Source organism: Aquarana catesbeiana, linkage group LG01, assembly GCF_042186555.1.
Source record: "Aquarana catesbeiana isolate 2022-GZ linkage group LG01, ASM4218655v1, whole genome shotgun sequence".
Classification (NCBI taxonomy): Eukaryota; Metazoa; Chordata; class Amphibia; order Anura; family Ranidae; genus Aquarana; species Aquarana catesbeiana.
This window is the reverse complement of record NC_133324.1, coordinates 46,399,169-46,426,037: the sequence shown is the minus strand read 5'-3', so window position 1 is coordinate 46,426,037 and position 26,869 is coordinate 46,399,169. Positions and strand designations below refer to the sequence as shown.

At 44.3% G+C, this 26,869-nt stretch overlaps 2 protein-coding genes across 2 annotated transcripts in view; one reads left to right on the top strand and one right to left on the bottom strand.

The window, feature by feature from the left end:
• Positions 1–26,869, top strand: part of LOC141130885 (protein unc-13 homolog B-like) — a gene marked incomplete in the record, with an annotated part of 525,591 nt that overhangs the window by 31,413 nt on the left and 467,309 nt on the right.
• Positions 1–26,869, bottom strand: part of LOC141130901 (protein unc-13 homolog B-like) — a 49,198-nt gene that overhangs the window by 8,728 nt on the left and 13,601 nt on the right. The window contains exons 2-3 of the mRNA XM_073618171.1: positions 20,206–20,305; positions 2,295–2,412 (exon numbers count right to left, since the gene is read on the bottom strand). Coding sequence (XP_073474272.1) covers positions 2,295–2,412; positions 20,206–20,305 — 218 coding nt within the window. The remainder of the gene's footprint in view (positions 1–2,294; positions 2,413–20,205; positions 20,306–26,869) is intronic.

The window sequence follows — 26,869 nt, the reverse complement described above, 5'->3', positions numbered from 1 at the left end:
CCCCCTGCAGCAATTCCTTTCTGCCACTAGACATCCTCAGATGTGCAGTCTTCACTATCATTCAACCCAGGTGCAGGGAATCAGTTCTGTGGTTTAAATACAATGTCCAATGTCATATTCAATGGCCAACTCATTCCAAGGCTCCAATTCAATGGACAAAGTGTTTTTTTGGCTCAAATTTGATGCCCGACACCCATTGCAGCTTAAATTCACTGTCCACCATCTTCTTAAGCCAAAATTCACTGGCCATCACCTTCTGAGGCTCAAGTTCACCGCCCACCACTGTCCTCAGCTCAAATGCAATGTCCACCAACTTTTTTCAGCTCAAATAAACTGCTCAATACATTCTTTAGCTCAAAATCAATGCTCTCCCCATTCTGAAGCTCAATTTCAATGCCCAACCATTTCCAAAGCTTAATTTCAATGCCCAACCCCTTTGGAGGCTCAAATGCAATGCCCAGCCCATTTGGTTCCTTAAAATACAATGCCCACCCCTTTTGGAGGCTCAAATACAATGTCCAACCCCTTTCAGAGGCTCAAATGCAAAGTCCAATCCCTTTCAGGGGCTCAAATGCAATGCTCAACCCCTTTCAGAGGCTCAAAAGCAATGTGCAACCCCTTTGGAGGCTCAAAAGCAATGCACAACCCCTTTGGAGGCTCAAATGCAATGCCCAACCCCTTTGGAGGCTCAAATGCAATGCCCAACCCCTTTGGAGGCTCAAATGCAATGCCCAACCCCTTTGGAGGCTCAAATGCAATGCCCAACCCCTTTGGAGGCTTAAATGCAATGCCCAACCCCTTTGGAGGCTCAAATGCAATGTCCAACCCCTTTGGAGGCTCAAATGCAATGTCCAACCCCTTTGGAGGCTCAAATGCAATGTCCAACCCCTTTGGAGGCTCAAATGCAATGCCCATTCGCTTCGGAGGCTCAAATTCAATGCCCAACTCCTTCTGAAGTTCAAATTCAATGCTCAACACCTCCTTCAGCACAATTCTACTGCCTACCACCTTCTACATCTCTGATCCACTGCCTATCACTTTCTACAGCTCAGATTCCCTGCCTACCACTTCTGAAGCTCAAATTCAACTGAGCATCAAATTTTGCAGCTCAAGTTTGATACACAACAACTTTTTCAGCTCAAAATCACTGACCATCACCTTCTTCAGCTCAAATTCATCGCTCACCACCGTCTTCAGCTCAAATTCAAGCCCCATCACCTTTTTCAGCTCAATTTTAATTCCCAACACCTTTTTTTGGTTCAAATATACTGCTCAACACCTTCTTTGGCTTAAATTCACCGCCTGTCACCTTCTTTAGATGCAAATTCATAAACCGGCCACTTCTTCAGCTCACAATTTACTGCCCAGTATCTTTGTCAGCTTAAACCGCATTGCATGCAAAGGCCCACTCTAGTCAGCATCACTAGAGCCAGAGTCCTCCCTTGTACAGGATCAGCCCACCACCTTCATTAAGAGACATATCCCCTGCTCACCCACCACAACTATTATTGTATATCTGCGTCTCCCATTCCTGCCGCCTTCCGCGGGCAAAGAAGATCAGCAGACCACAGGGTTTGACATGCCTGCTGTGAACATTTGACACAGATAAGGTTTTCAAACTGAAGACCTCTTAAAAAAAAAAAAAATCACCTAGGGATGCATAAATGTGTGCAGGTTATTATTGTATGAATGCCATGTGTTACAAGTGTAATAGTAAAAGCATAGTGGGCAACCGCAACTTGAGTTTTTCTGGCAACCCTGGATTGCCACAAGCACTATGGGCTTTTCTCAGCCTGGCCCCTAGCCAGACAAATGCAACACCGTCCCTACCAGCAGGGCATTAGTACTTAGGGAGAGTTCCACCTTCAACCAGGGACAAGTCTAGTGCATCAGGCCAGATCCAACCCAGAAGGAAAAGAGCCCTCACACCACACTCCCCTTGTTACATCTGAGAGGGATAGATATTACACTCGATCTTAACCAAAAAGCCCAGAGCTGACACAGATAGCTAGAAACCGGGTCATAAATTTTTTCTGTCTGTGTTGCATATATTCAACTATTCGTGTCTGATAAAACCGTTGTCACCAGAACCGTATGTTATTGTCAACCAGCCTGAGCTATTGAGCCCAGTAAACGGGCTAGAGCTCCACCCACTGGCAATAAAATAGTCATAAGCAAAATTTACATGGAAAAAAAATATGTTTTTGTTCAGATCATAGTTAAGAAAATCTACTCTAATTATTAAAAAAAAAAAAAAAAACAACAACAGCACTGTGTAGGCCCCATGATCTCACCTCATCCGACTGGCGGATGGTATGCAGAGGGATCCACACCGTTCCAACCATGGTGTCCCAGATAAGGCCTTTGTTCCACATCTCCACTATCAGCCCCAGATCCAGGCGACTGATCTCACTGAAAGACAAAACAAAGTTCTGTTATGGAGATATACCATCAATCACACTAAATGTCACTCTAAACCTTCATCAGCTACATGAAAAACCAAAAAGGCAAAAAAGTGTCCAAATGTCATCTATTTATAAATGTAATTTGTAAAGCCAAAAATGTAATTTTTAAAGCAAAAATCCTGCTTAAAAAAGAAAATTAACAGCTTTTGCTACAATGCTCATATTCAACACAAAGCTCTGCCTGCAGTAATTTCTTTCTGCCAGTAGATGTCACCAGTCATTCAAAATACTTCCTGGGCTGTTATAGACCCGCCCCTGAGGGGGGTGTCGTCTCGCCACCCTGTGCTCATAATAGTAGTATGGGGGGGGCACCTTAACACACACACATATACACACACACATTGCTTCTGTAACTTCGCATTTACTTTTATTTTTACATTAGACATTAGAGGTTTTAAAACTACTATGTAAAAACTAGAATAAAAAGTGCACTTCTGCCTTGCAGCACTGGGGTCGTTTGTTTGAATCCCAACCAGGACACTGTCTGCATGGAGTTTGTATGTTCTCCCTGTACTTGTAGGGGTGTCCCACCAACAGTCCAAAGACCTGCTGGTAGGATAAATGGGCTGCTGTCTAAACTGGTCCTAGTATATGAATGTATGAATGCGAGTTTAGGGGCCTTAGATTGTAAGCTCCTTGAGAGCAGCGACTGAGGTGAACGTGTGATAAATAGGCAAAGCACTATGTAAATTGTCAGCACTATATTATTATTATTATACAGGTTTTAGATAGCGCCAACAGTTTGCGCAGCGCTTAACAAAATAAAACTACAAAAACTATACAAAATACCTGCAAAAAAATAAAACTAAAAGTCTTGATTGTCCTTATAAAATATAAGTAAATAATTAAAACTCACAACAAAATACATAATATGCATTACATATGTTTTAAACTATAACAAATTTGTTAAATAGGGAAATAAAGAAAATGCAAATAAAATTTAAAAAAAAAAAACACATTTAAGAACAAGATGTGGAATTCAAAAAAGCAAAGTTTTTATACTCTTTAAAAGAGAACACGATAAGTTAAAGAGAAAAAAAAAGACAAAACGTTAAAAAAAAATAAAAAAAAATAATAATAATATGATTCTACACTGCCATCTATTGGCTGTGTTTTGTACTGCAATGATTTTCCCATCACAGGTCGGTGGGAATGGAGCCCAGGATTCTGTGCTGTCAGGTGAGATGACAACCATTTAGCAAGGCAACCACACTGGTCCAACCTGGCAAATCTAACAGACTGAAACTTGCAGTCCTACCTGCTACACATTTAGACACAAATCAGAAATTATAAAGCACTTCACTCACTTTAATGCTTGGAATGCATATTAACCTGGGACTAATTTTGATGCACTTTTCTAGATTTTCCTGACTTTTTTATATAATATATATATATATATATACACACACACACATACATACACACACATACACACACACACACACATACATATATATATATATATATATATATATATATACACACATACATACATATACACATATGTGTACATACTTGATTGTCTGCTTAGTGGATTTTTACGCAAGTACTGTACAAATGTATATAACCAGATTGTAATTATTTTCAGGCTTACATAAAAGGAATCTTTTGTTTTTAGGAGTAAGCGCACCATCTGGTTTTTCTTGATGGGACATTTCTCAAACAAACGCCGTTGGAACAATGTTTGCATATGGCTAGTTTTACTGTCTTCGAATGAGGAAGTAAATACTGTTGTGGTATATCAGGCAATATAAAACGATGGGCCAGGCAATGTATACAACTTTAGCTATTGCCATTGTGTTAAAGGAGCTCCAGTCAAACACTGGACCCAAGCTATGTCAATAAAAATAAACAGTATCTTGACCTTTTCACATATTTGACCCAACAGCATGTACTGTACAGTGCCATCTAGGGTTTGGTATTAGGAAAAGTTTCCATCAAAGAAACTGATATAAGAAGATGATTGAAGTAGAAAGGGTTATATGCCCATGTGGGAACGGCTAACAAGCTTTCTAAATAAAACGCCAGCAGCACAAACAAGGACTTACCTGGGGTACCCTATTCCCCTCCCTCCACTCGTCTCCACTCTCTCCCTGCTTCTTCTTTTCTGTTCTTGTTTTTCCTCTAGCCCCCCCCCCCCCCCCTTTCTGGGCTTTTGAAACTCTGGACGGGCTATAATGGCCGTGGCCAGTTATTCCCTTTTCAATCCCCCTTTCCTCCTAAATAACCTTTATCATGGGATGACACTAAATTACATTTCAGGAGAACATCATAATGTACCATTTTTCCTTTCAAAGTCTGAAGTCCTGTTCAAGGAGGTAACTGTGGACCAGCTATAACAGAAGTGATTTTAGCGTACCTCTAGTTCAAGGGTCTCCAAACTTTCTGAACAAAGGGCCAGTTTACTGTCCTTGAGGCTTTAGGAGGGGCCAGACTGCGGCCAGCGGGATTAAAAAAATGTCCTGGTGTCAGTGAGAGTAAATGGTGCCATTGGTTTTAGTGGGGGGGAATGGTGGTGGGAGTGTCATGGTCTGGGGCTGCATGAGTGCTGCCGGCACTGGGGAGCTACAGATCATTGAGGGAACCATGAATGCCAACATGTACTGTGACATACTGAAGCAGAGCATGATCCCCTCCCTTCTGAGACTGGGCCGCAGGGCAGTATTCCAACATGATAACGACCCCAAACACACCTCCAAGATGACCACTGCCTTTCTAAAGAAGCTGAGGGTAACGGTGATGGACTGGCCAAGCATGTCTCCAAACCTAAACCCTATTGAGCATCTGTGGGACATCCTCAAATGGAAGGTGGAGGAGTACAAGGTCTCTAACATCCACCAGCTCTGTGATGTCGTCATGGAGGAGTAGAAGAGGACTGCAGTGGCAACCTGTGAAGCTCTGGTGAACTCCATGCCCAAGAGGGTTAAGGCAGTGCTGGAAAATAATGGTGGCCACACAAAATATTGACACTTTGGGCCCAATTTGGACATTTTCACTTAGGGGTGTACTCACTTTTGTTGCCAGTGGTTTAGACATTATTGGCTGTGTGTTGAGTTTTTTGAGGGGGCAGCAAATTTACACTGTTATACAAGCTGTACACTCACTACTTTACATTGTAGCAAAGTGTCATTTCTTCAGTGTTGTCACATGAAAAGAAAATATTTACAAGAATGTGAGGGGCCTACTCACGTTTGTGAGAGATTAAATAAATATATATTTTATATATATATATATATATATATATATATATATATATATATATATATATACACACACACACACACACACACACCCCGGCCATTTTATTATTAGGTACACCTTGCTAGTACCGGGTTGGACCCCCTTTTGCCTTCATTCTTCGTGGCATAGATACAACAAGATGTTTGGAAACATTCCTCAGAGATTTTGGTCCATATTGACATGATGACATCACGCAGTTGCTGCAGATTTGTCGGCTGCACATCCATGATGGGAATCTCCCATTCCACCACATCCAAAGCTGCTCTATTGGATGAGATGTGGTGAGTGTGGAGGACATTGGAGTACAGGGACCTCATTGTCCAGTGGTGAGATGATTGTAGCTTTGTGACATGGTGCATTATCCTGCTGGAAGGAGCCATCAGAAGATGGGGACACTGTAGTCATAAAGGGATGGACGTGGTCAGCAACAATACTCAGGGAGGCCGTGGTGTTTAACCACTTCAGCCCCGGAAGAATTTACCCCCTTCCTGACCAGAACATTTTTTGTGATTTGGCAGTGCGTCGCTTTAAGTGACAATTGCGCGGTCGTGCGACGCTGCACCCAAACATAATTGACGTCCTTTTTTTTCCCCCACAAATAGAGATTTCTTTTGGTGGTATTTGATCACCTCGGCGTTTTTTTTTTTTTTGCGCTATAAACAAAAAAAAAAAAACTTTTTGCTATAATAAATATCCCAAAAAATATATAAAAAAAACAAATTTCTTTCTCAGTTTAGGCCGATATGTATTCTTCTACATATTTTTGGAAAAAAAAAAAAAAATCGCAATAAGCGTATATTGATTGGTTTGTGCAAAAGTTATAGCGTCTACAAAATAGGGAATAGATTTATGGCATTTGTATTATAATTTTTTTTTTTTTATTAGTAATGGCGGCGATCTGCGATTTTTATTGTGACTGCGACATTGCGATGGACAGATCGGACACTTTTGACACTATTTTGGGACCAGTGATATTTACACAGCGATCAGTGCTACAAAAATGCACTGATTACTGTGTAAATGACACTGGCAGGGAAGGGGTTAAACACTAGGGGGCGATCAAGGGGTTAATTGTGTCCTAGGGAGTGATTCTAACTGTGGGGGGGATGGGCTCACTACAACATGACCGAGATCACTGCTCCTGATGACAGGGATCCCTGTCATGTTGCTGGGCAGAACAGGGAAATGCCTCGTGCTCCGTGTCACGATCGCGGGCCCCCGGCAGACATACATTGCGCAGGACCCGCGGACACGCACACGAAGTACACGGCGGGCGCGCATGCACGCCCACTAAACCGCGTCTTAAAGGGGACATACAGGTACGCCCATTTGCCCAGCTGTGCCATTGTGCCGACGTATATTGGCGTGCGCTGGTCGGCAAGGGGTTAATACGATGCTCAATTGGTACTAAGGGGCCCAAAGTGTGCCAAGAAAATCCCCCCCACACCATTACACCAGCACCACCAGCCTGAACCGTTGATACAAGGCAGGATGGATCCATTCTTTCATGTTGTTTACACCAAATTCCGACCCTACCCTCTGAACGTCGCAGCTGAAATCGAGACTCAGACCAGGCAACATTTTTCCAACATTATTGTCCAATTTTGGTGAGCCTGTGCAAATTGTAGCCTCAGTTTCCTGTTGTTAGGAGTGGCATACGGTGTGATCTTCTGCTGCTGTAGCCCATCTGCTTCAAGGTTGGATGTGTTGTGTGTTCAGAGATGGTATTCTGCATTCCTTTGGGTGTAACAAGTGGTTATTTGAGTTATTGTTGCCTTTTTATCATCTGGAACCAGTCTGCTCATTCTCCTCTAAACTCTGACATCAACAAGGCATTTTCCTCTGCCGCTCACTGGATATTTTCTCTTTTTCGGACCATTCTCCGTAAACCCGAGAGATGGTTGTGTGTGAAAATCCCAGTAGATCAGCAGTTTTTGAAATACTGAGACCAGCCCGTCTGGCACCAACAACCATGCCACGTTCAAAGTCACTTAAATCCCCTTTCTTCCCTATTCTGATGCTCGGTTTGAACTTCAGCAGGTCGTCTTCACCACATCTAGATGCCTAAATTGCTGATTAGCAATTAGTGCTACAAAGCAGGAGGACTGGAGCGATATCATGACGTCACTTCCGGTGTAGGGCGGAAGTAAACATTTTTTTATTTATTTTTTTTTATATCTTTTGCTTACAAAAGGTAGAGGAGAGAGTTGAGGTCTTATTGACCCCAGTTCTCTCCATAAAGGAGGACCGGTCATCCCTTATTTCTATTACAAGGGATGTTTACAGTCCTTGTAAAAGGAATAAAAGTGACTAAAATAAAAATTAAAGGGACAGTGTAAAAAAAAAAAAAAAAAATTATATATATATATATATATATATATATATATATATATATATATATATATATATAAACAAAGAAAACATTTTTTTTAAAGCATCCCTATCACTCTATGCTCGCGCACAGAAGTTAACACATACATAAGTTGCGTCCGCCGTCCGCATACGTAAACGGTGTTTGCACCACACATGTGAGGTATCGCCACAAACGTTATAGCGAGAGAAATAATTCTAGCGTAGACCTCCTCTAACTCTAAACAGGTAACCTGTAAAAAATTGGAAGCATCGCCTATGGAGATTTTTAAGTATCGTAGTTTCTCGCCATTCCACGAGCGGGCGCAATTTTAAAGTGTGACATGTTCGTATCTATTTAATTCGGCATAACATCACAGGCTGCTTAGTAGTGCAGGCGTGGAGATTCAGATCTGGGCCTAGATCAGAGTCTGTCTGATGCCTGGTGTCCAATGAGGAACACAAAGGACCCAAACAAATCCCCCGTATGGGAGCACATTAACTGAACGTTTGGCCTCGCCCTGGACCCTGTATTCTACACATCTTCTGCCTTATCCCGGACCCTGTATTGTTAGAATGCTGCGCATCTTCTGCGTTAACCCGGAGCCTGTATTGTTAGAATGGCATCTTCTGCGTTACCCCGGACCCTGTATTGTTAGAATGGCATCTTCTGCGTTACCCCGGACCCTGTATTGTTAGAATACTATGCACCTTCTGCGTTACCCCGGACCCTGTATTGTTAGAATGCTATGCATCTTCTGCGTTACCCCGGACCCTGTATTGTTAGAATACTATGCATCTTCTGCGTTACCCTGGACCCTGTATTGTTAGAATGCTGCGCATCTTCTGCGTTACCCCGGACAATATAAAATCACAGCAGATTTGTATTGTGATTCATTAACATATGATCCAGACCTCCTCACCTCCAGGCTGGATCAGGACAGGCAGGTTTTCTTAGCAAGACAACAGGAGGGAGAAAAAAAAAAAATAAAGGTGACCAACTCATCAGAAAATGCAGGTAAAGTGTTCCTAAACCCCGGACCCTGCATTCACTAGATCCGGTCTCCCACAGTACACAGAACATGGAAATGCAATCATTTTAGTAAATATAAACTGATAAATACTTTTTCTCATCAGCAGTATATAGCAGTCTTGTGACTTCTATCAGTGTCTGGTTAAATCTTGTAGGAGGAGTTTTCATTCTCTGATTGTCCTATGAGGATGCTGGACTCCCTGACCCTCTGTCTGGACAGTGCTGATTGGCCCTGTGCTAATCACATGCACCCTCCTAAGAATACACACCAAACAGGGCATGTGTGGCTTGCCCCCAAAGCTCTGTACTATCCGGAGATGGATTGGGGACTGTGGAAGAAGGGGAGGACCAGGAGAAGACAGGATCAACCAGCCTTTTTACACAATGCAGAGGATTAGCCCCTTAGGTTCCACAGTGAGTATAACAAGCATGCTTTACTGCATATACAGACTGATTTTACTGTTGTGGGTTTAGTAACACTTTAATGGCCTTTATAAACCTGGCCAAAAAAAATCTAATTACTAAACCAGGTTTTATGTATGTGCTCGTCAATTCTGACATTTCTCTCCTACATGTAAAAATCCTTATTTCTTTGCTAGAAAATTACTTAGAACCCCCCAAACAATATATGTATTTTATTTATTTTTTTATTGTTTAGCGACGCCCTAGAGAATAAAATGGTAGGTGTTGCAATTTAGAATGTCACACGGTATTTGTGCAACGGTTTTACAAACGCAATTTTTTTCAGCCACTCGAATCACTTCTGCTTATAAGGGAATTGCGAGCTGAAATTTTTCATACCGGGATGATGCCTGCAGGTATCATTCTGGTAAAACCACTTCAAACCGAGGACGTCATATGACATCACACGGGCAGGTAGTGGTTAAAGGGATTATACACCTACCTACCTGCACCTTGTGTTTTTGCAGCTGTATAAGCTGTGCATTGATCATGTGGTATCATGGTGTCATTTGTTGTCCTGTACGCACAACTCAGAGTAAATCATCACATTCTGGTGTTTGTGTAGAAACAGGACACATGACACTGCACAGGTTAATGACCTTTGTCTGCAGTCTGAGCACTGACACTTCCCGTGAAGAAACTACATATCCCACAATCCCTGGGTCTCTGAGTCTAGCACTGGTGCAGGTTCAGTAACTAGATCTGACACAAGCAAGCAGAGCAGTGAGGGGAAGAGATGTGTTTTCAAGACATTTGCACGTCCACATTTGGCGTAGTTTGGACTGGACACTCTTAAAGAGAGTGCTCCTAATGTCAGCTTGTTACCTGTATAAAAGACACCTGTCCACAGAAGCAATCAGGTTCCAATCTCTCCACCATGGCCAAGACCAAGGAGGTCGGGCACAAGATTGTAGAACTACACAAGGCTGGAATGGGCTACAAGACCATCTCCAAGCAGCTTGGTGAGAGGGTGACAACAGTTGGTCAAATGGAAGAACCACAAAATAACTGTTGATCTCCCTCGGTCTGGGGCTCCATGCAAGATCTCACCTGGTGGAGTTTCAATGATCATGAAACCGGTGAGGAATCAGCCCAGAACTACACAGGAGAATCTTGTCAATGGTCTTAAGGCCGCTGGGACCATAGCTGGGACCATAGCTGGGACCATAGTCACCAAGAAAACAATTGGTAACACACTACGCCGGGAAGGACTGAAATTCTGCAGCATCCGCAAGGTCCCCCTACTCCAGAAAGCACATGTACAGGACCGTCTGAAGTTTACTAATGAACATCTGAATGATTCAGAGGAGAACTGGGAGAAAGTGGTGTGGTCAGATGAGACCAAAATCGAGCGATTTGGCATTAACTCAACTCGCCGTGTTTGGAGAAGGAGGAAAGCTGCCTATGACCCCAAGAACACCATCCCCACCGTCAAACATGGAGGTGGAAACATTACGCTTTGGGGGTGTATTTCTGCTAAGGGGACAGGACAACTTCACTGCATCAGAGGGACGATGGACGGGGCCATGTACCATTAAATCTTGGGTGAGAACCTCCTTCCCTCTGCCAGGGCATTGAAAATGGGTCGTGGATGGGTATTCCAGCTTTACAATGACCCAAAACCCATGGTCAATGCAACAAAGGAGTGCTGAAGAAGAAGCAATTTAAAGGTCCTGGAGTGGCCTAGCCAGTCTCCAGACCTTAATCCCATAGAAAATATGTGGAGGGAGCTGAAGGTTCGAGTTACCAAACATCAGCATTGAAACCTTAATGACTTGGAGAAGATCTACAAAGAGGAGAGGGACAAAATCCCTCCTGAGATGTCTGCAGACCTGGGGGCCAACTACAAGAAACGTCTGACCTCTGATTGCCAACAAGGGTTTTGCCACCAAGTACTAAGTCATGTTGTGCGAAGGGGTCAAATATTTATTTCACTCATTAAAATGCAAATCAATTTATAACTTTTTTGAAATGCGTTTTTCTGGATATTTTTATTGTTGTTCCATCTCTCACTGTTAAAATAAACCTACAAATAAAATTATAGACTGATCATTTCTTTGTCAGTGGGCAAACGTACAAAATCAGCAGGGGATCAAATACTTTTTCCCCTCACTGTAGATGAAGGGGAATTGATCAGCCATGACACTACAAACCGCAGCCACAACATCTGAGCTCATCATTTCAAGGTAAGGCAAACAAACACCACAGGGAATAGAACTATAGTAATACTATGTTAAAACAACAAAAGCAAAAGTGTACAGAGCTTTTAACCACTAGCCGACCAGCGCATGAAGATGTACGTCGGCACAAAGGCACGGTTGGGCAGATGGGCGTACAGGTACGTCCCCTTTAAATCGCGGCATTGTGGGTGCGCGCCCGCCACGTACTCCGTGAGTGTGCCCGCAGGTCCCGTGAACTCGATGTCCGCCCGGGGCCCGCGATCGTGTCACGGAGCGGGAGAACGGGGAGATGCCTTTGTAAACAAGACATTTCCCTGTTCTGCCTAGTGACATGACAGAGATCTACTGATCCCTGTGATCGGGAGCAGTGATCGCTGTCATGTCAGTGGTAGCCCATCCCCCCCCACAGTTGGAATCACTCCCTAGGACACACTTAACCCCTTGATCGCCCCCTAGTGTTTAACCCCTTCCCTGCCAGTGTCATTTACACAGTAATCAGTGCATTTTTATAGCGCTGATCGCTGTATAAATGTGAATGGTCCCAAAAATGTGTCAAAAGTGTCCGATGTGTCCGCCATAATGTCGCAGTCACATTAAAAATCGCAGATCGCCGCCATTACTAATAAAAAAAAATAATAATAATAAAAATGCCATAAAACTATCCCCTATTTTGTAGACGCTAAAACTTCTGTGCAAACCAATCAATATATGCTTATTTTGATTTTTTTGTACCAAAAATATGTAGAAGAATACATATCGGCCTAAACTGATGAAGAAATTCGTTTTTTATATATTTTTTGGGGATATTTATTATAGCAAAAAGTAAAAAAATATTGTTTTTTCAAAATTGTCGCTGTTTGTTTACAGCACAAAAAATAAAAACCGCAGAGGTGATCAAAATACCACTAAAAGAAAGCTCTGTTTGTAGGAAAAAAAAGGACGTCAATTTGGTTTGGGTGCAACGTCGCACGACCGTGCAATTGTCAGTTAAAGCGACGCAGTGCCGTATCGCAAAAAGTGCTCTGGTCAGGAAGGGGGTAAAATCTTCCGGGGCTGAAGTGGTTAATTCACAGAATGAGTAGCATGTGAATTCTCAGAAACAACCACAAGATGGCAGAGTACCCTTGTACATCAAAAGTTCTCCAGCACCGAGAAATTCAAAAATGTATTATTAGAAGTCTGCAGGGTGATGAGAGAAGATCGTACAATTTTGTCATGCTGTATGTGCAAAATTGCAACACAAATATCATTAAAAAGCAATGAAAACTGCAAGACAAAAATTGTAATGTGTGTGGCCAATGTAGAACTTGCAGGAAGAGGGGGAGAACTCAAATGCTTAGAGATTGACAACAAAAATATATTGGGGGATAGAAGGAACAGACAATCCAAGAATAAGGAGATTCTTCATCACCAACATTTCCCAGCAGGTCACATACACTGATCAGCCATAACATTATGACCACCCAACATAACCAGTCAAGGCATGGACTTCACTAGACCTCCGAAGGTATGCTGTGGTATCTAGCACCAAGCCTTCAGTAGCAGATCCTTTACGTCCTATAAGCTGTGAGGTGGGGCCTCCATGGATCAGACTTGTTTTTCCACCATATCCTACAGATACTCGATTGGATTGAAATCTGGAGTGAACAACCTTGAATTCATCGTGTTCCTCAAACCATTTTTGAATTAATCAGACCAGACCAACCACCTCCTCCCATTGCTCCGTGGTCCAGTTCTGATGCTCACGTGCCCATTGTAGGCACTTTTGGCTGTGGACACGGGTCAGCATTGGAAACCCTGATGGTCTTCGGCTACACAGCCCCATACACAACAAACTGCAATGCACTGTGTGTTCTGACCTATCAGAACCAGCACTGACTTTTTCAGCTGAGTTCAAGTATCTCTTCTATTGGATCGGACTACACAGGCCAGCCTTCACTCCCCACCTCCATCAATGAGCCTTGGCCTCCCATGACCCTGTTGACGGTTTGCTGCTTTTCCGTCCTTGGATTACCTTTGGTCGGTCCTGACCACTGCAGACCAGGAACATCCCACAAGAGCTGCAGTTCTGGAGTTGCTCTGACCCAGTCGCCTACCCTTTACAATTTGGCCTTTGTCAAAGTCACTCAAATCCTTACACTTGCATATTTTTTTCTGCTTTTATCAACTTCAGGGACAACATGTTCACTTGCCTAATATATCCCATCCACATTCAGTTGCCATTGTAACAAGAATCAATGGTATTCACTTTACCTATCAGTGGTCATATTATTAATGCGGATCAGTGTATATACTGGAGCCTCCAGATGACGGGTGACAGCAGAGCTGCCAATACAATCATAGGACGGTGTGTTTACAAGTCTGGCGTAATCACCGCTGACGTTATATGTAAATATGAAGGATGCCAGCCACTCCGGTGAAGTCATTGCCAGAGTACAAACAATGAGATGGCCAACAAAGTCACGCAACTGAAGAATGCCATTTACAAAAACAATGAGCCTGGTATCCAGGAAGAGAGCCGGCAACATTGTGCCCTAAAGGGTTTACATAATAAAGAGTATGCCAAGACTTAATGCTGGATCTTCCCGACTACAGAACCAACATCTTTCTACCCTACACAGAGGTGCATCACCTCTCAGTCCATACATAGACCTCCATCCTCTCCCACCCTACACATCACCTCTCAGTCCATACATAGACCTCCACCCCTTCATAGTCCCTACATGCCCTCTCACCCTATACATCACCTCTCATTCCATACATAGACCTCAATCCTCTCCTACCCTACACATCACCTCTCATTCCATACATAGACCTCAATCCTCTCCTACCCTACACATCACCTCTCAGTCCATACATAGACCTACACCCCCTCTCACCCTACACATCACCTCTCAGTCCATACATAGACCTCCATCCTTTCCCACCCTACACATCACCTCTCAGTCCATACATAGACCTCCATCCTCTCCCACCCTACACATCACCTCTCAGTCCATACATAGACCTCCACCCCTTCATAGTCCCTACATCCCCTCCCACCCTACACATCACCTCTCAGGCCATACATAGACCTACATCCCCTCCCACCCTACACATCACCTCTCAGTCCATACATAGACCTCCACCCCTTCATATTTCCTACATCCCCTCTCTGTTCATACATAGACCTACATCCCCTCCCACCCTACACATCACCTCTCAGTCCATACATAGACCTACATCCCCTCCCACCCTACACATCACCTCTCAGTCCATACATAGACCTCCACCCCTTCATAGTCCCTACATGCCCTCCAACCCTACACATCACCTCTCAGCTTATACATAGACCTACATCCCCTCCCACCCTACACATCACCTCTCAGCTTATACATAGACCTACATCCCCTCCCACCCTACACATCACCTCTCAGTCCATACATAGACCCACATCCCCTCCCATCCTACACATCACCTCTCAGTCCATACACAGACCCACATCCCCTCCCACCCTACACATCACCTCTCAGTCCATACATAGACCTACATCCCCTCCCATCCTACACATCACCTCTCTGTCCATACATAGACCTACATCCTCTCCCATCCTACACATCACCTCTCAGTCCATACATAGACCTACATCCCCTCCCACCCTACACATCATCTCTCAGTCCATACATAGACCTCCACCCCTTCATAGTCCCTACATCCCCTCCCAGTCCATACATAGACCTCCACCCCTTCATAGTCCCTACATCCCCTCCCACCTTACACATCACCTCTCAGTCCATACATAGACTTCTATCCCCTCCCACCCTACACATCACCTCTCACTCCATACATAGACCTACATCCCCTCCCACCCTACACATCACCTCTCAGTCCATACATAGACCTCCACCCCTTCATAGTCCCTACATCCCCTCCCACCTTACACATCACCTCTCAGTCCATACATAGACCTCTATCCCCTCCCACCCTACACATCACCTCTCACTCCATACATAGACCTACATCCCCTCCCACCCTACACATCACCTCTCAGTCCGTACATAGACATACATCCCCTCCCACCCTACACATCACCTCTCAGTCCATACATAGACCTCCACACCTTCATAGTCCCTACATCCCCTCCCAGTCCATACATAGACCTCCACCCCTTCATAGTCCCTACATGTCCTCCCACCCTACACATCACCTCTCAGTCCATATATAGACCTACATCCCCTCCCACCCTACACATCAACTCTCAGTCCATACATAGACCTCCACACCTTCATAGTCCCTACATCCTCTCCCAACTTACACATCACCTCTCAGTCCATACATAGACCTACATCCCCTCCCACCCTACACATCACCTCTCACTCCATACATATACATAGACCTACATCCCCTCCCACCCTACACATCACCTCTCACTCCATACATAAACCTACATCCCCTCCCACCCTACACATCACCTCTCAGTCCATACACAGACCTCCACCCCTTCATAGTCCCTACATCCCCTCCCACCCTACACATCACCTCTCAGTCCATACATAGACCTCTATCCCCTCCCACTCTACAGATCACCCCGAAGTTCATACATAGACCTACATCCCCTCCCACCCTACACATCACCTCTCAGTCCATGCATAGACCTCCACCCCTTCATAGTCCCTACATCCCCTCCCACCTTACACATCACCTCTCAGTCCATACATAGACCTACATCCCCTCCCACCCTACACATCAACCTTAAGTCTATACATACCATACATAGAGCCTACATAGTCCTGTACAGACCCTACGTTTCTCCACCTACACGGGTGTGCATCACTTCTCAGTCTAAACATAAACCTCTATCTCCTCACAGTCCCTACATCCGCTCCCACCCTACATATCAACCCAAAGTGCATACATAGACCCTACATAGTTCTGTATGGACCCTATATTCTACCATCCTACACAGGTGAGCACCAACTCAGTCCATACATAGACCTCCATCCCTTCACAGTCCCTACATCCCCTCCCAACCCTACACAGCCATACATCACCCCTAAACTCCTTCTCTCCACACTGCCCATGCAAAGACCCCCATGTAGTCCTATATAGGATCCTAGATCTCGCCCACTCTACACATTCCTCCACAGTCCCTATAGTCCTCCATCCTACAAAGCCATACTCTCAAACCAAATCCCTCCCATCCTACATAGACCCTACATCATCGTATATAGATCCTACATCCTTTCACCCTACACAGTTGTATACCGCAACTAATTCCTTTACTCCAACTAGTACATATGTAAATCCTACATAGCCCTATATAAAATCTCCATCCTACACAGTCCTACATAGATACTACACAGTCCTACATAATTCCACCCCACACGGTCTTTTTATTTATTTATTTTTTTACTTTGAACAGTATCTTTATTGTAACATCAATAACTATATTAGGGTAAGAGCCTATCACTAACGGTTCCGCCGCAAGTGCATACTGTAGTGGGGACAGAGGGCATCCCTGTCGGTTGCCCCTAGTGAGGAGAAATTTGTCTGAGCTCCACCCATTTGCCAGCACTCTAGCCTCAGGGGCCTGGTAAAATAATTGCACCCACTTGATAAATGTAGGCCCTAATCCGAATTTTTCTACCGAGTCGAACGCCTTGGCGGTATCCAAGGCAACGACCATTCTGGATCCCACATTTTCATGTGGAGTTTGCAGGTTAATAAACAGCCTTCTGAGGTTAAAGGACGTGTATTCCTACCTGGCATAAAGCCAGACTGATCATACATATACCTGCCTAATGGGTCAATCTCAGAAGCCCAGAGCTCAAAATGGGTGGATTTTTGCTACGAGGATAGAGACTCCTCGAGAGTGGGTGGTGTATACGGAGTGATATGCCCATCCCTTCCAAGTGCGTTTAAGAGCTAGCTTTAAATCGGCCTTCAATATGCGTTTCTACCAGTACTAGAATATCGGCGCTTTTTTTACGGAAAGAGAAAATAGCCACCCTTTTAATTTTGTTGTTCATGCCCCGGACATTCCAGGTAAGGAACGTAAGGGGGGCATAGGGCAAAAAAAAGAGTTTGGAGGCTCCAGGGTGCTCATCACTTTCATCAACATATCTGATTTTTTTACAGTACCATTTTTCTCTGTCCTGCGTGTAACACATGTGCATGTCTCTAAACAGCTTATAATACATAATCTCCCTCCCCTCCATGCACTGTTCCCAACTTGTGCGGGCATAATTCCCAAATTTCCAATAATTGTATAACATTGTCCAACCTGTGAAAAAAAAGCATATAAAAAAAGGCCATAATGTGCATAGGACACTAACTAAAACCAATAGGCCTATACATACGAAGAGTTGGTAGGATGCGAGAGTCAGCATGCCTAGAAATAAGTTCCAACACAGGTGGCATGTGTAGTAAGGAGGGGCGAAACTTCGCTGTTTAATAAAACATAGCATAGGACTAAGAAGTGAGCTCTTCTGTGATTTGGTGTGGTGTCTTCAGCCGGGAAGAGCTTCAAACCACAAACAGCATATAGGGGATAATAAAAAGATGTTCCTGAAATAACTGTAGGGTTCCAATTTCTTCCTTGCAGCAGGTTAAAGCGGTGTTCCGCCCAAAAAAAAAAAAAAAAAATTAAAAGCCAGCAGCTACACATACTGCAGCTGCTGCCTTTTAACAATAGGACACTTACCTGTCCTGGAGTCCCCGCGATGTCGGCACCGTAGCTGATGTTTCCAGAAGCTAAGGGATACAGTCACTGACACAGAGACCCACCTGAGCAATGTAGAGGACTCCCTCCCCCCACTAAAAAACACCTCTGACAGCATGCAACTACAAGTCAATCAACTATTGCCAAAGCAGGATGCAATGGAGAACAGGCTGCGCCGGTGTAACTTATGCTTTATCGGGCTGCCAGAGGGGGTAGAGGGAGCGGACCCACATATACGGTAAGTAGGCATTTTCCCGTACATTAGTTGTAGAAAGAACCCACCATCTTGCTCCGGGGGGGTCCTAGTTTAATTGCCGGTATTTATCTAGTTTGGCCACCGCGCCCGTATTCTTTTTCTGCTTGGACATGATCCAGGGAGGCTCCGTGATATCTGGTTGTAAGAATCGGGCAGTTTTGGGTCTCAGGATTGTCGTTCCAGGGTATGAAACCAGCGGAGCTCAGGTCACCAGCGTCCTATCCTTTGCCGCTCTAGGCCATGCCCCCCACACCACACAATCTTAAATAAATCCTCCATCTTGCCACCCTACACAGTCCTACATAAACCCTACATCCTTCATAGACCCTACATCACCAAGCCCTCTATCCATCCTTTCATCCTACACTGTACCTACATCCCTGCAGAGTTCTACACAGTTCCTACAACCATCCACCATCCTACATAAAGCCTCCATCCTTTCATCCTACACAGTTCTACATAAACCTTCCATCCTTCACAGTCCCATCTAGACCCTCCATCCTTCTATCCCACACAGTCCTGCATACCCCCCCTATCCTTCCACCCTACACAGTCCTACATAAGCCCTAAATCACTAAACGCTACATAATCCCTACATCCTGTCCCCCTACACAATCCTACAAAGACCCCACATCCTTCCACTCCACAGTCTTGCATATACCCTCCACCCTACACAGATCCTATGTTACTAAACCCTACACCCTTTCACTCTAAGAAGTCCCTACATCCATCCACCATCCTACATAAACCCTACATCCTTCCCTCCTACACAATCCTACTTAAACCCTTCATCCTTCCATCCTACAATCCTACATAGACCCTACGTCACTAAACCCTACATCCTTACACCCTACAAAGTCCCGACATACCTGCACAGTTCTACACAGTTCCTACATCCATCCACCATCCCACAAACCCTACATCCTTCCACTCTACAAAATTCTACATAGATCCCACACCCTTCCACCCTACACAATCCAACACAGACCCTATGCCACTAAACCCTACATCCTTTCAACCTACAAAGTCCCTACATCCCTGCACAGTTCTAAACAGTCCCTACATTCATCCACCATCCCACATTAACCCTCCAATCTTTCCACTCTACACAATCCTACAGAACATTCTTCCACCCTACACAATCCTACACAGACCCTACGTCACTAAACCCTATATCCTTTCATTGGGCCAAATGTTGGCTGGTTTCTATTGAACTGGCCGATGCCACCCAACGTTCAGTCCCATGTGTACTAGGCTTGACTTTCACACTCCCCAAAGTGACACACACACTATAATCACATTGTACAATCTCATTAAGATTTACCAACAGTCATGTGGTGTGAGGATCTGCTTGGACATAAATTGAATGGATGGTTTAGGATCTTAGGTAGACCTCTAAGCTAGACATATTATATATACACATATACACACACACACACACACTTGGCAGATAACACATTTGATTATAAGCTGTGTGTCCAAGTCTCATCATTGGTTACAATGTAGAGGATGTCACTTACAACATGAAGTCCTGTTCCCAGCAGGGCTGGTCCCCTCTCACCGTCACCGTCGTACTCTTAACATTTTGCACTTTCAGTGTCACATACGTGTTGAATTTATCTACAAGAGAAGGAGAAGGTTTTAAAAGTTAACAAATGGCAGCAAAACCCCCAGAAAAGGACAAGGCAGTGACAAGCCGGGTAAAATTTTTATTTAAAAGAGATATTGACAGGATAGAATGAGTCCAGAGAATGTGCACTATAAGCTGCAGCAATTTAGATGGAGCCCATCTCATTTCCTAGCTGGAGGACATCCAGCATCATCTAAAACTTTCCTCCCCAACCTCACTGTCCCTGGCCCACCCCTTTCAGTCATTGGATTGCAGTTCTTTCAATAACGGAGGTTCAGCAAACACAAATACCCAAATACAGCCTGCCTAGGGATGTCCACTACTCCCGACTGACACCTACCCCTCAAGGCGTTTTGATTATTTGCATGACTCTCCCCAAGAGCCAGCCCACTGCTTGCATTCTTGAGAGAAGTACTGAGGCAGGGTGATGTGATGTTTTCAGTAAAAAATACAAAAATAAATGCACAGCCCCCTGTTGTCCCACCCACCAGCCATGATCTACCTGCATTGAAAAGAGCAGTGTTTCTCAACTCCAGTCCTCAAGGCGCCCCAACAGGTCATGCTTTCAGGCTTCCCATTATTGTGCACAGGTGATTTGATCAGTTTCACTGCCTTAGTAATTACCACAGCCATTTCATCTGATGGAAATCCTGAAAACATGACCTGTTGGGGCGCCTTGAGGACTGGAGTTGAGAAACACTGGTATAGAGCAGAACATAGACCCAGTGATCACATCACTATGTAATGAAAACCTCCACCACCTCCTTATTCAAGCATGTGCTTGAGCTCCCACAGTCTGATCAGCACTGTCAATGGAAGTCCCCTCCTTTACCTCCTGCTCTCTGCACTACTCCCGGCACCTCCCTCTGAGTTCGCAAGAGCCGGAACTACAGAGGAGGCATCGGGTATCCATGCGCACTGACAGTAGACGCTGTCAGCATGCATTGGGAACACCGCTGCAAACACTGGACGCCATACATCTGCTACCTAGTTGATTTGCGGCAGAACCCCTGGGGACCACCAAAATTTTCTTATGGACCATTAGTGGTCCACGGACCACTGGTTGGCGACGGCTGTGCTACGGGGCTGTGAATGAAGAGAGGGAGCAGCACAAAGCTTACAACAGCCTCTACACACAGGCACTATTGAGTGGGATACCAAAAGAAGTGGCATGGATCACTTATTAGGAAATTTAAAAAAAGATGGGATTGGAAATTTCAAAAATGTTTAATTTTCTTTTTTCAGAATGATCCTCAAGCATCTTAGCCGAACACCAGTATTAAAATTTTCTACTAACAACTCTTCGGCCCAAAGCAAACCTAAGTCAAAATATAAAAAAAGCAGAACTTTAAAAAAAAAAAAAAATATATGAATGGAGTGGAGAAGGGGTAGAACAATTATTCGTTTTTCTTTTTATTACAGTCAGTGTCCTGCTGGGATATGCGCTTCCTCTATTTGCCATGGTGGCCATTGTCATCAGGATAGAAAGTGATAGGAAATATAAAAATTTGAGTTGTTTGAGGAACAGGAGGCGAAGGGGAATCTTCCAAAGGGGACACTTGTTCTGGTGACAACTAAGAGGGGAAGTCATGTTGCGAAGGTTGGTTTAATCACAAAAATGTTAGCCCAGACATAAGATATGCAAATATATTGACCAAAACGGGACAAATCCCTGAAATCCTCAAGCCTTTAGCTTTCTACTGTGTGACACAGTGTAGAAGACGACTAGGTGTGAGATCACAAGACTGGAATGCAGCACATACTTGCGTCACAGCTGATAACAATAAGCGAATTTACCATTTTCAATCATTACGCATTTTCTGGGCTTCGCCAGGACAGCTGAGAAACGTGAACTTTCAGCAGGGGACCTGTCATTAAAGCTCAACTTCAGCTACGCAGAAAAGTCCAACCTACATATGTGACCTTCTTTAAGTTCAAAAATATTTTAGATTCTGTTCAGCTGTGTGATTCACTTGCATTATAAAAGCCAAATGTTTGTTGAAACCCATCGAACACACCTATATGAGATTGTTGAACATCCCATTACAAAACTATGACCATTAATACACAGCTGGTTCCCCCTTTACGGCTATAAAAAAAAAAAAAAGCCTCCAATTCACTGGAAAGGCTCTCCTCAAGACTTTGAAGGGTGTCTGTGGGAATTTGTACCCATTCACCCAGAGGAACATTTGTGAGGTCCGGTTCTGATGCTAGATGAGAAGACCTGAGATCCAATTCATTCCAAAGCTGTTTAGTAGGGATGATGTAAGAACTCCAAAGGCCCCTCAAGCTCCACTCAAGCTCCTCCAAAAGCTATTTAGTAGGGATGAGGTAAGAACTCTGAAGGCCACTCGAGCCCCTCCACACCAAACTGGTCAAACCAGGTCCTTATGAAGCTCTGGGGTACAGTCATGACTTTCCCCAAACTGTTACCAGAAGGTAGAATGCACACAATAGTCTAAAATGTCTTTGTGTGCCATAGTATTACCAGTGTCCTTCACTGGAAGCACATATCTCAGTCAAATGGAGGGGGGATCCACATACTGTCAGCCATATGGAGTACCCCGCCACACATCATGAAGGGGTTGACGCCACTCTCTTTTACAATTTGCTCTATGCTGCCGCTGCAAACACAGATCATACCGATCCTGGTGGCACAGACACCCTCATTTGGGATCCTTCTCTATTTACAGTCAACAAATAGTAGCAGCCCTGATGAAGGGGGGGGGCTTTTTCCCTGAAACGCGTTGGCTTGATCACTTGTTGACACGTTTAATAAACAACTATATATCCACCTCTCGACTTGCATTCCATTGGATATCGGGCGCTCCCTCTCTTTCTACCTCTACTAGTACACGCAAAACAGTCCTCAAGGCTGAAACCCAGAGGCAGCAGCCCAAGTCCCCAAAAAGGGCTTGCCACCTCCCTCCAGTGTAGCTGGGCAGAACATATCGGAAGAAAACCCTTCCAGTCTGCCCCAACCACCACCTAAACATTGACTCGTCATCAATTGAGTCAGTCCTGCGCAATCTCCAACCCTACAAAAGCTACCTCTTTTACAGTTAGGAATAGAGTTTTCAGCTGATTACAGGCCAGAACAATGAAATAGCAGAAGCACAATATGTGATAACCACCTGCTGATATCAAGTTCAGTGTTGGACAGATAGTGTAAAATGCTGCCATTCCCAGCCAAGGTTCCTCCAAAAGTTGATAGGGGTTTCCTGAGCTGTGGCTAACTGACCTCCCATCTGATGATGCATCCATAATTTAAGTCTAATGCAACTTGGCAGAGCCAGCTGCATGACACCAGTGAATTTTTTAGCACTCTATAAAAAAGGGAAATATTCTTCCCACTGACCCCCAATTCTAAGGGGCATTCTTCTCACTGACACCACAAATCTAAGGGGCATTCTTCCCACTGACCCCCAAATCTAAGGGGCATTCTTCCTACTGACCCCCAAATCTAAGGGGCATTCTTCCCACTGACCCCCAAATCTAAAGGGTATTGTTCCTACTGACCCCCAAATCTAAGGGGAATTCTTCCTACTAACCCCCAAATGTAAGGGGCATTCTTGCCACTGACCCCCATTGTAAGGGGCATTCTTCCCACTGACCCCCATTGTAAGGGGCAACCTTCCCACTGGCCCCCAAAGTAATGGGCAGTCTTCCCACTGGCCCCCAAAGTAATGGGCATTCTTAACACTGACCCCCAATGTAAAAAGAGGATTCTTCCCACCGAAATCCAATGTAAGAGGCATTCTTCCCACTGACCGCCAAAATAAGGGGCATTCTTCCCACTGACCACCAATGTAAGGGGCATTCTTCCAACTGACCGCCAATGTAAGGGGCATTCTTCCCACTGACCGCCAATGTATGGGGCATTCTTCCCACTGACCACCAATGTAAGGGGCATTCTTGGCACTGACCGCCAATGTAGGGGTGTTCTTCCCACTGACCCCCAATTATTTAATTTTAGCAGTAGTTTAAGAAATTATTACAAGGGTTCCTCTGGGGTAAGAAGGTTGAGAAAGGCCGGTATAATGCAACACAGCTCCGACTGTCCAACTCATTAACTAGCCCTTCCTATTTTCAGTTTTATTACACAATGATGGCAGCAAGATAATATGAAGATAGCTATAAAGATAGAGTAAGGATACCTACACTAGGTGTACTCTAAAACACAATTATTTTTAAAAATGAATTATAAAAAGGATGTAAGGCTATTTTCTCTCTTTATAATATGAAGTCACATTGCAGCAAATCTTGCTCTGGCCATCAGTAATTTCTCATGAAAAAGTTTAATAAAAACTTTTCCCCAGGGACTGATACGAGGAGCTCACTCTGTATGTATCTGGTGACCAGAGTCCAGTCCAATCACACTTATCTGTCAGAGAGCCTCCTGTCTTCTTTTATTAAGTCTGATAGCCATCAGTTCGTTCTGCTGCCGCTGGGTTTGTAGTAATAATCTGCAATACGGCTTTCTCCTGTCCTCCTCTCATTAGTTATTAAACAAGAAGGGATTTATCTATCAATCATCAGGACAGCTGAGCCATCTCTGTGTTCCCGAAATCCAGGCCAGGCATCCTCCATCTTAACCCCTTAGGGCTCACTAGTACCAGATCTAAAGCCAGACAAATTGGACCTCAAGGAGTACCAGTCATGGTTGGGCCTATGCATGAGCCTGAATGTTTTTTCCACTTATAACTGCTTATAAAAAGATTTATATCTGCCCCGCTATTTAACGCTACTTACACCAAGTATTACACTTCGTAATGGAGTTCCAGAGATCGGAGGTCCCCCATGTGACGGGAGTCGCTTTGGGCGGGGGGGCCCATGGAACGCAGAATCCCTTGGAGAGGTTGGGAAAACCTTGTTTCAGCTCCCCATGCACCTCCTATGTCTAAGTTACCCTGTGTCTATTAGGGGCACAGGGTGACTGAGAAAATGATGGCACATTGTAAGAGTTTTGTAGACTGTTCCCATGCCATCTGCAATACCTGATTAATCAAAGCATTGCTTAGATATGGATTTCATGGTCTTCAATGTAGGAACCGGTCCGTCTGCTACTTGGGGCTCCTGCTATTGTGTGAAGGTGTTCTGTGATAATGTGTATTGTGTCTTCTGAGCTAGAAGATGGCAAGTCTGACCTGAAAGGTCAGACCTCTGAGTCACCTAGGCTGGTAAAATGACTAGTTAATTGGTTCATGTTAATTTACGTTTCTGGTTACAGTTTGTATTGTTAGGGTTATATGATCAGGAGGGGGAACCTCCTTCTCAAGTGTATAAAAGCCTGTATTCTTGTTCAAATTAACAGTTCCATCTTTGCAGCCAAATGAGTCCTGCCTAGTTCTTGGTTGTAATATGCGGCTATAATATCTAATATCTATATTCAGACTGGAGGAAGCGGTATATATATGACGGAAGCACTGAAGCGGAATGTGGGAGGTTTCATTACATAGACATAGGAGGTGAATAGGGAGCTCAAACAAGGGTTTCCCAACCTCTCCAAGGGAATCTGGGTTCCATGGGCCCCCCGCCCAAAGCGATTCTTGTCACACCCCAAAGTCTGATTCCTTCCACCCTGGCAGCTGCCATAGCTCACGCACAGTTCCCCAGCTCCTGAGTGTTCATTACTGCAAATTTCTGAACTCCACACTTCCTAAAGACTTGTTATTAGCCCTACATAGCTCACATAAAGCATATCAGACCCACGTTTAAGGTCAGATCAGGTCCAAAAATTGAGTTATATGACGCAGAAGAAGAAAATAAAAAAGCAAAAAAATTCCAGAGTGACCCATTCCTCCTTCATTTGTGTCTCACATGTTCCCCCTCCCAGACACTGCAGATTACAGTGGGAAACACGGTCAAACCAGACAGCTGTGGACAGGACTAGGTGTGGCCAGGTGCTAATTAACAAGGTAATAGGAAAAAAACTGCGCCAAGTCAAAACTAATAAGCATTGAAACATATGTGAAAATTTTGAGGTTCACAATGATGACAGACCATAAATAAAATCCAAAAAGCAGCAGCTCACAATGTGATAACACAGAAAACTATATAAAGGAAAAAAAAGGCTGCGCTGCAAATGGAAAGTCCATACAGTAATTCTTGGATGGGCGATACAAATTCAATCAAGTGACGAACACCCAGGTGAATCGGAGTAATAACAAACATGCCACCACCTGATGAAAAACCTGCTTACCAGCTGGCAGGTAAAATCGGGCAGTTGGCTTATACCCAGCCAGGGCCTTTTCTCATGAAGGTGATCCGCTGACCGACTGGAGGTTGGATGCAAGTTGAAATGGATAGGATACTCAAACTCCTACCGGCAACACAAACCCTTAACCAGACATCACGAGACCCAGCCACATATAGAGGAAGAGAGACCATCCATAGCGTCATATAATAATTAACAAGGTACATGTGACAGACACCCCACATGCAAAGTCTTATCATCCTGCTGCAGAACAGGAAGGTGCAGCCTACATGAGGGTGACAACGCTGCTTTGAATTCAGAAGCAGTGCAGCATTGTTGTCACCCCATCACAGAAAGC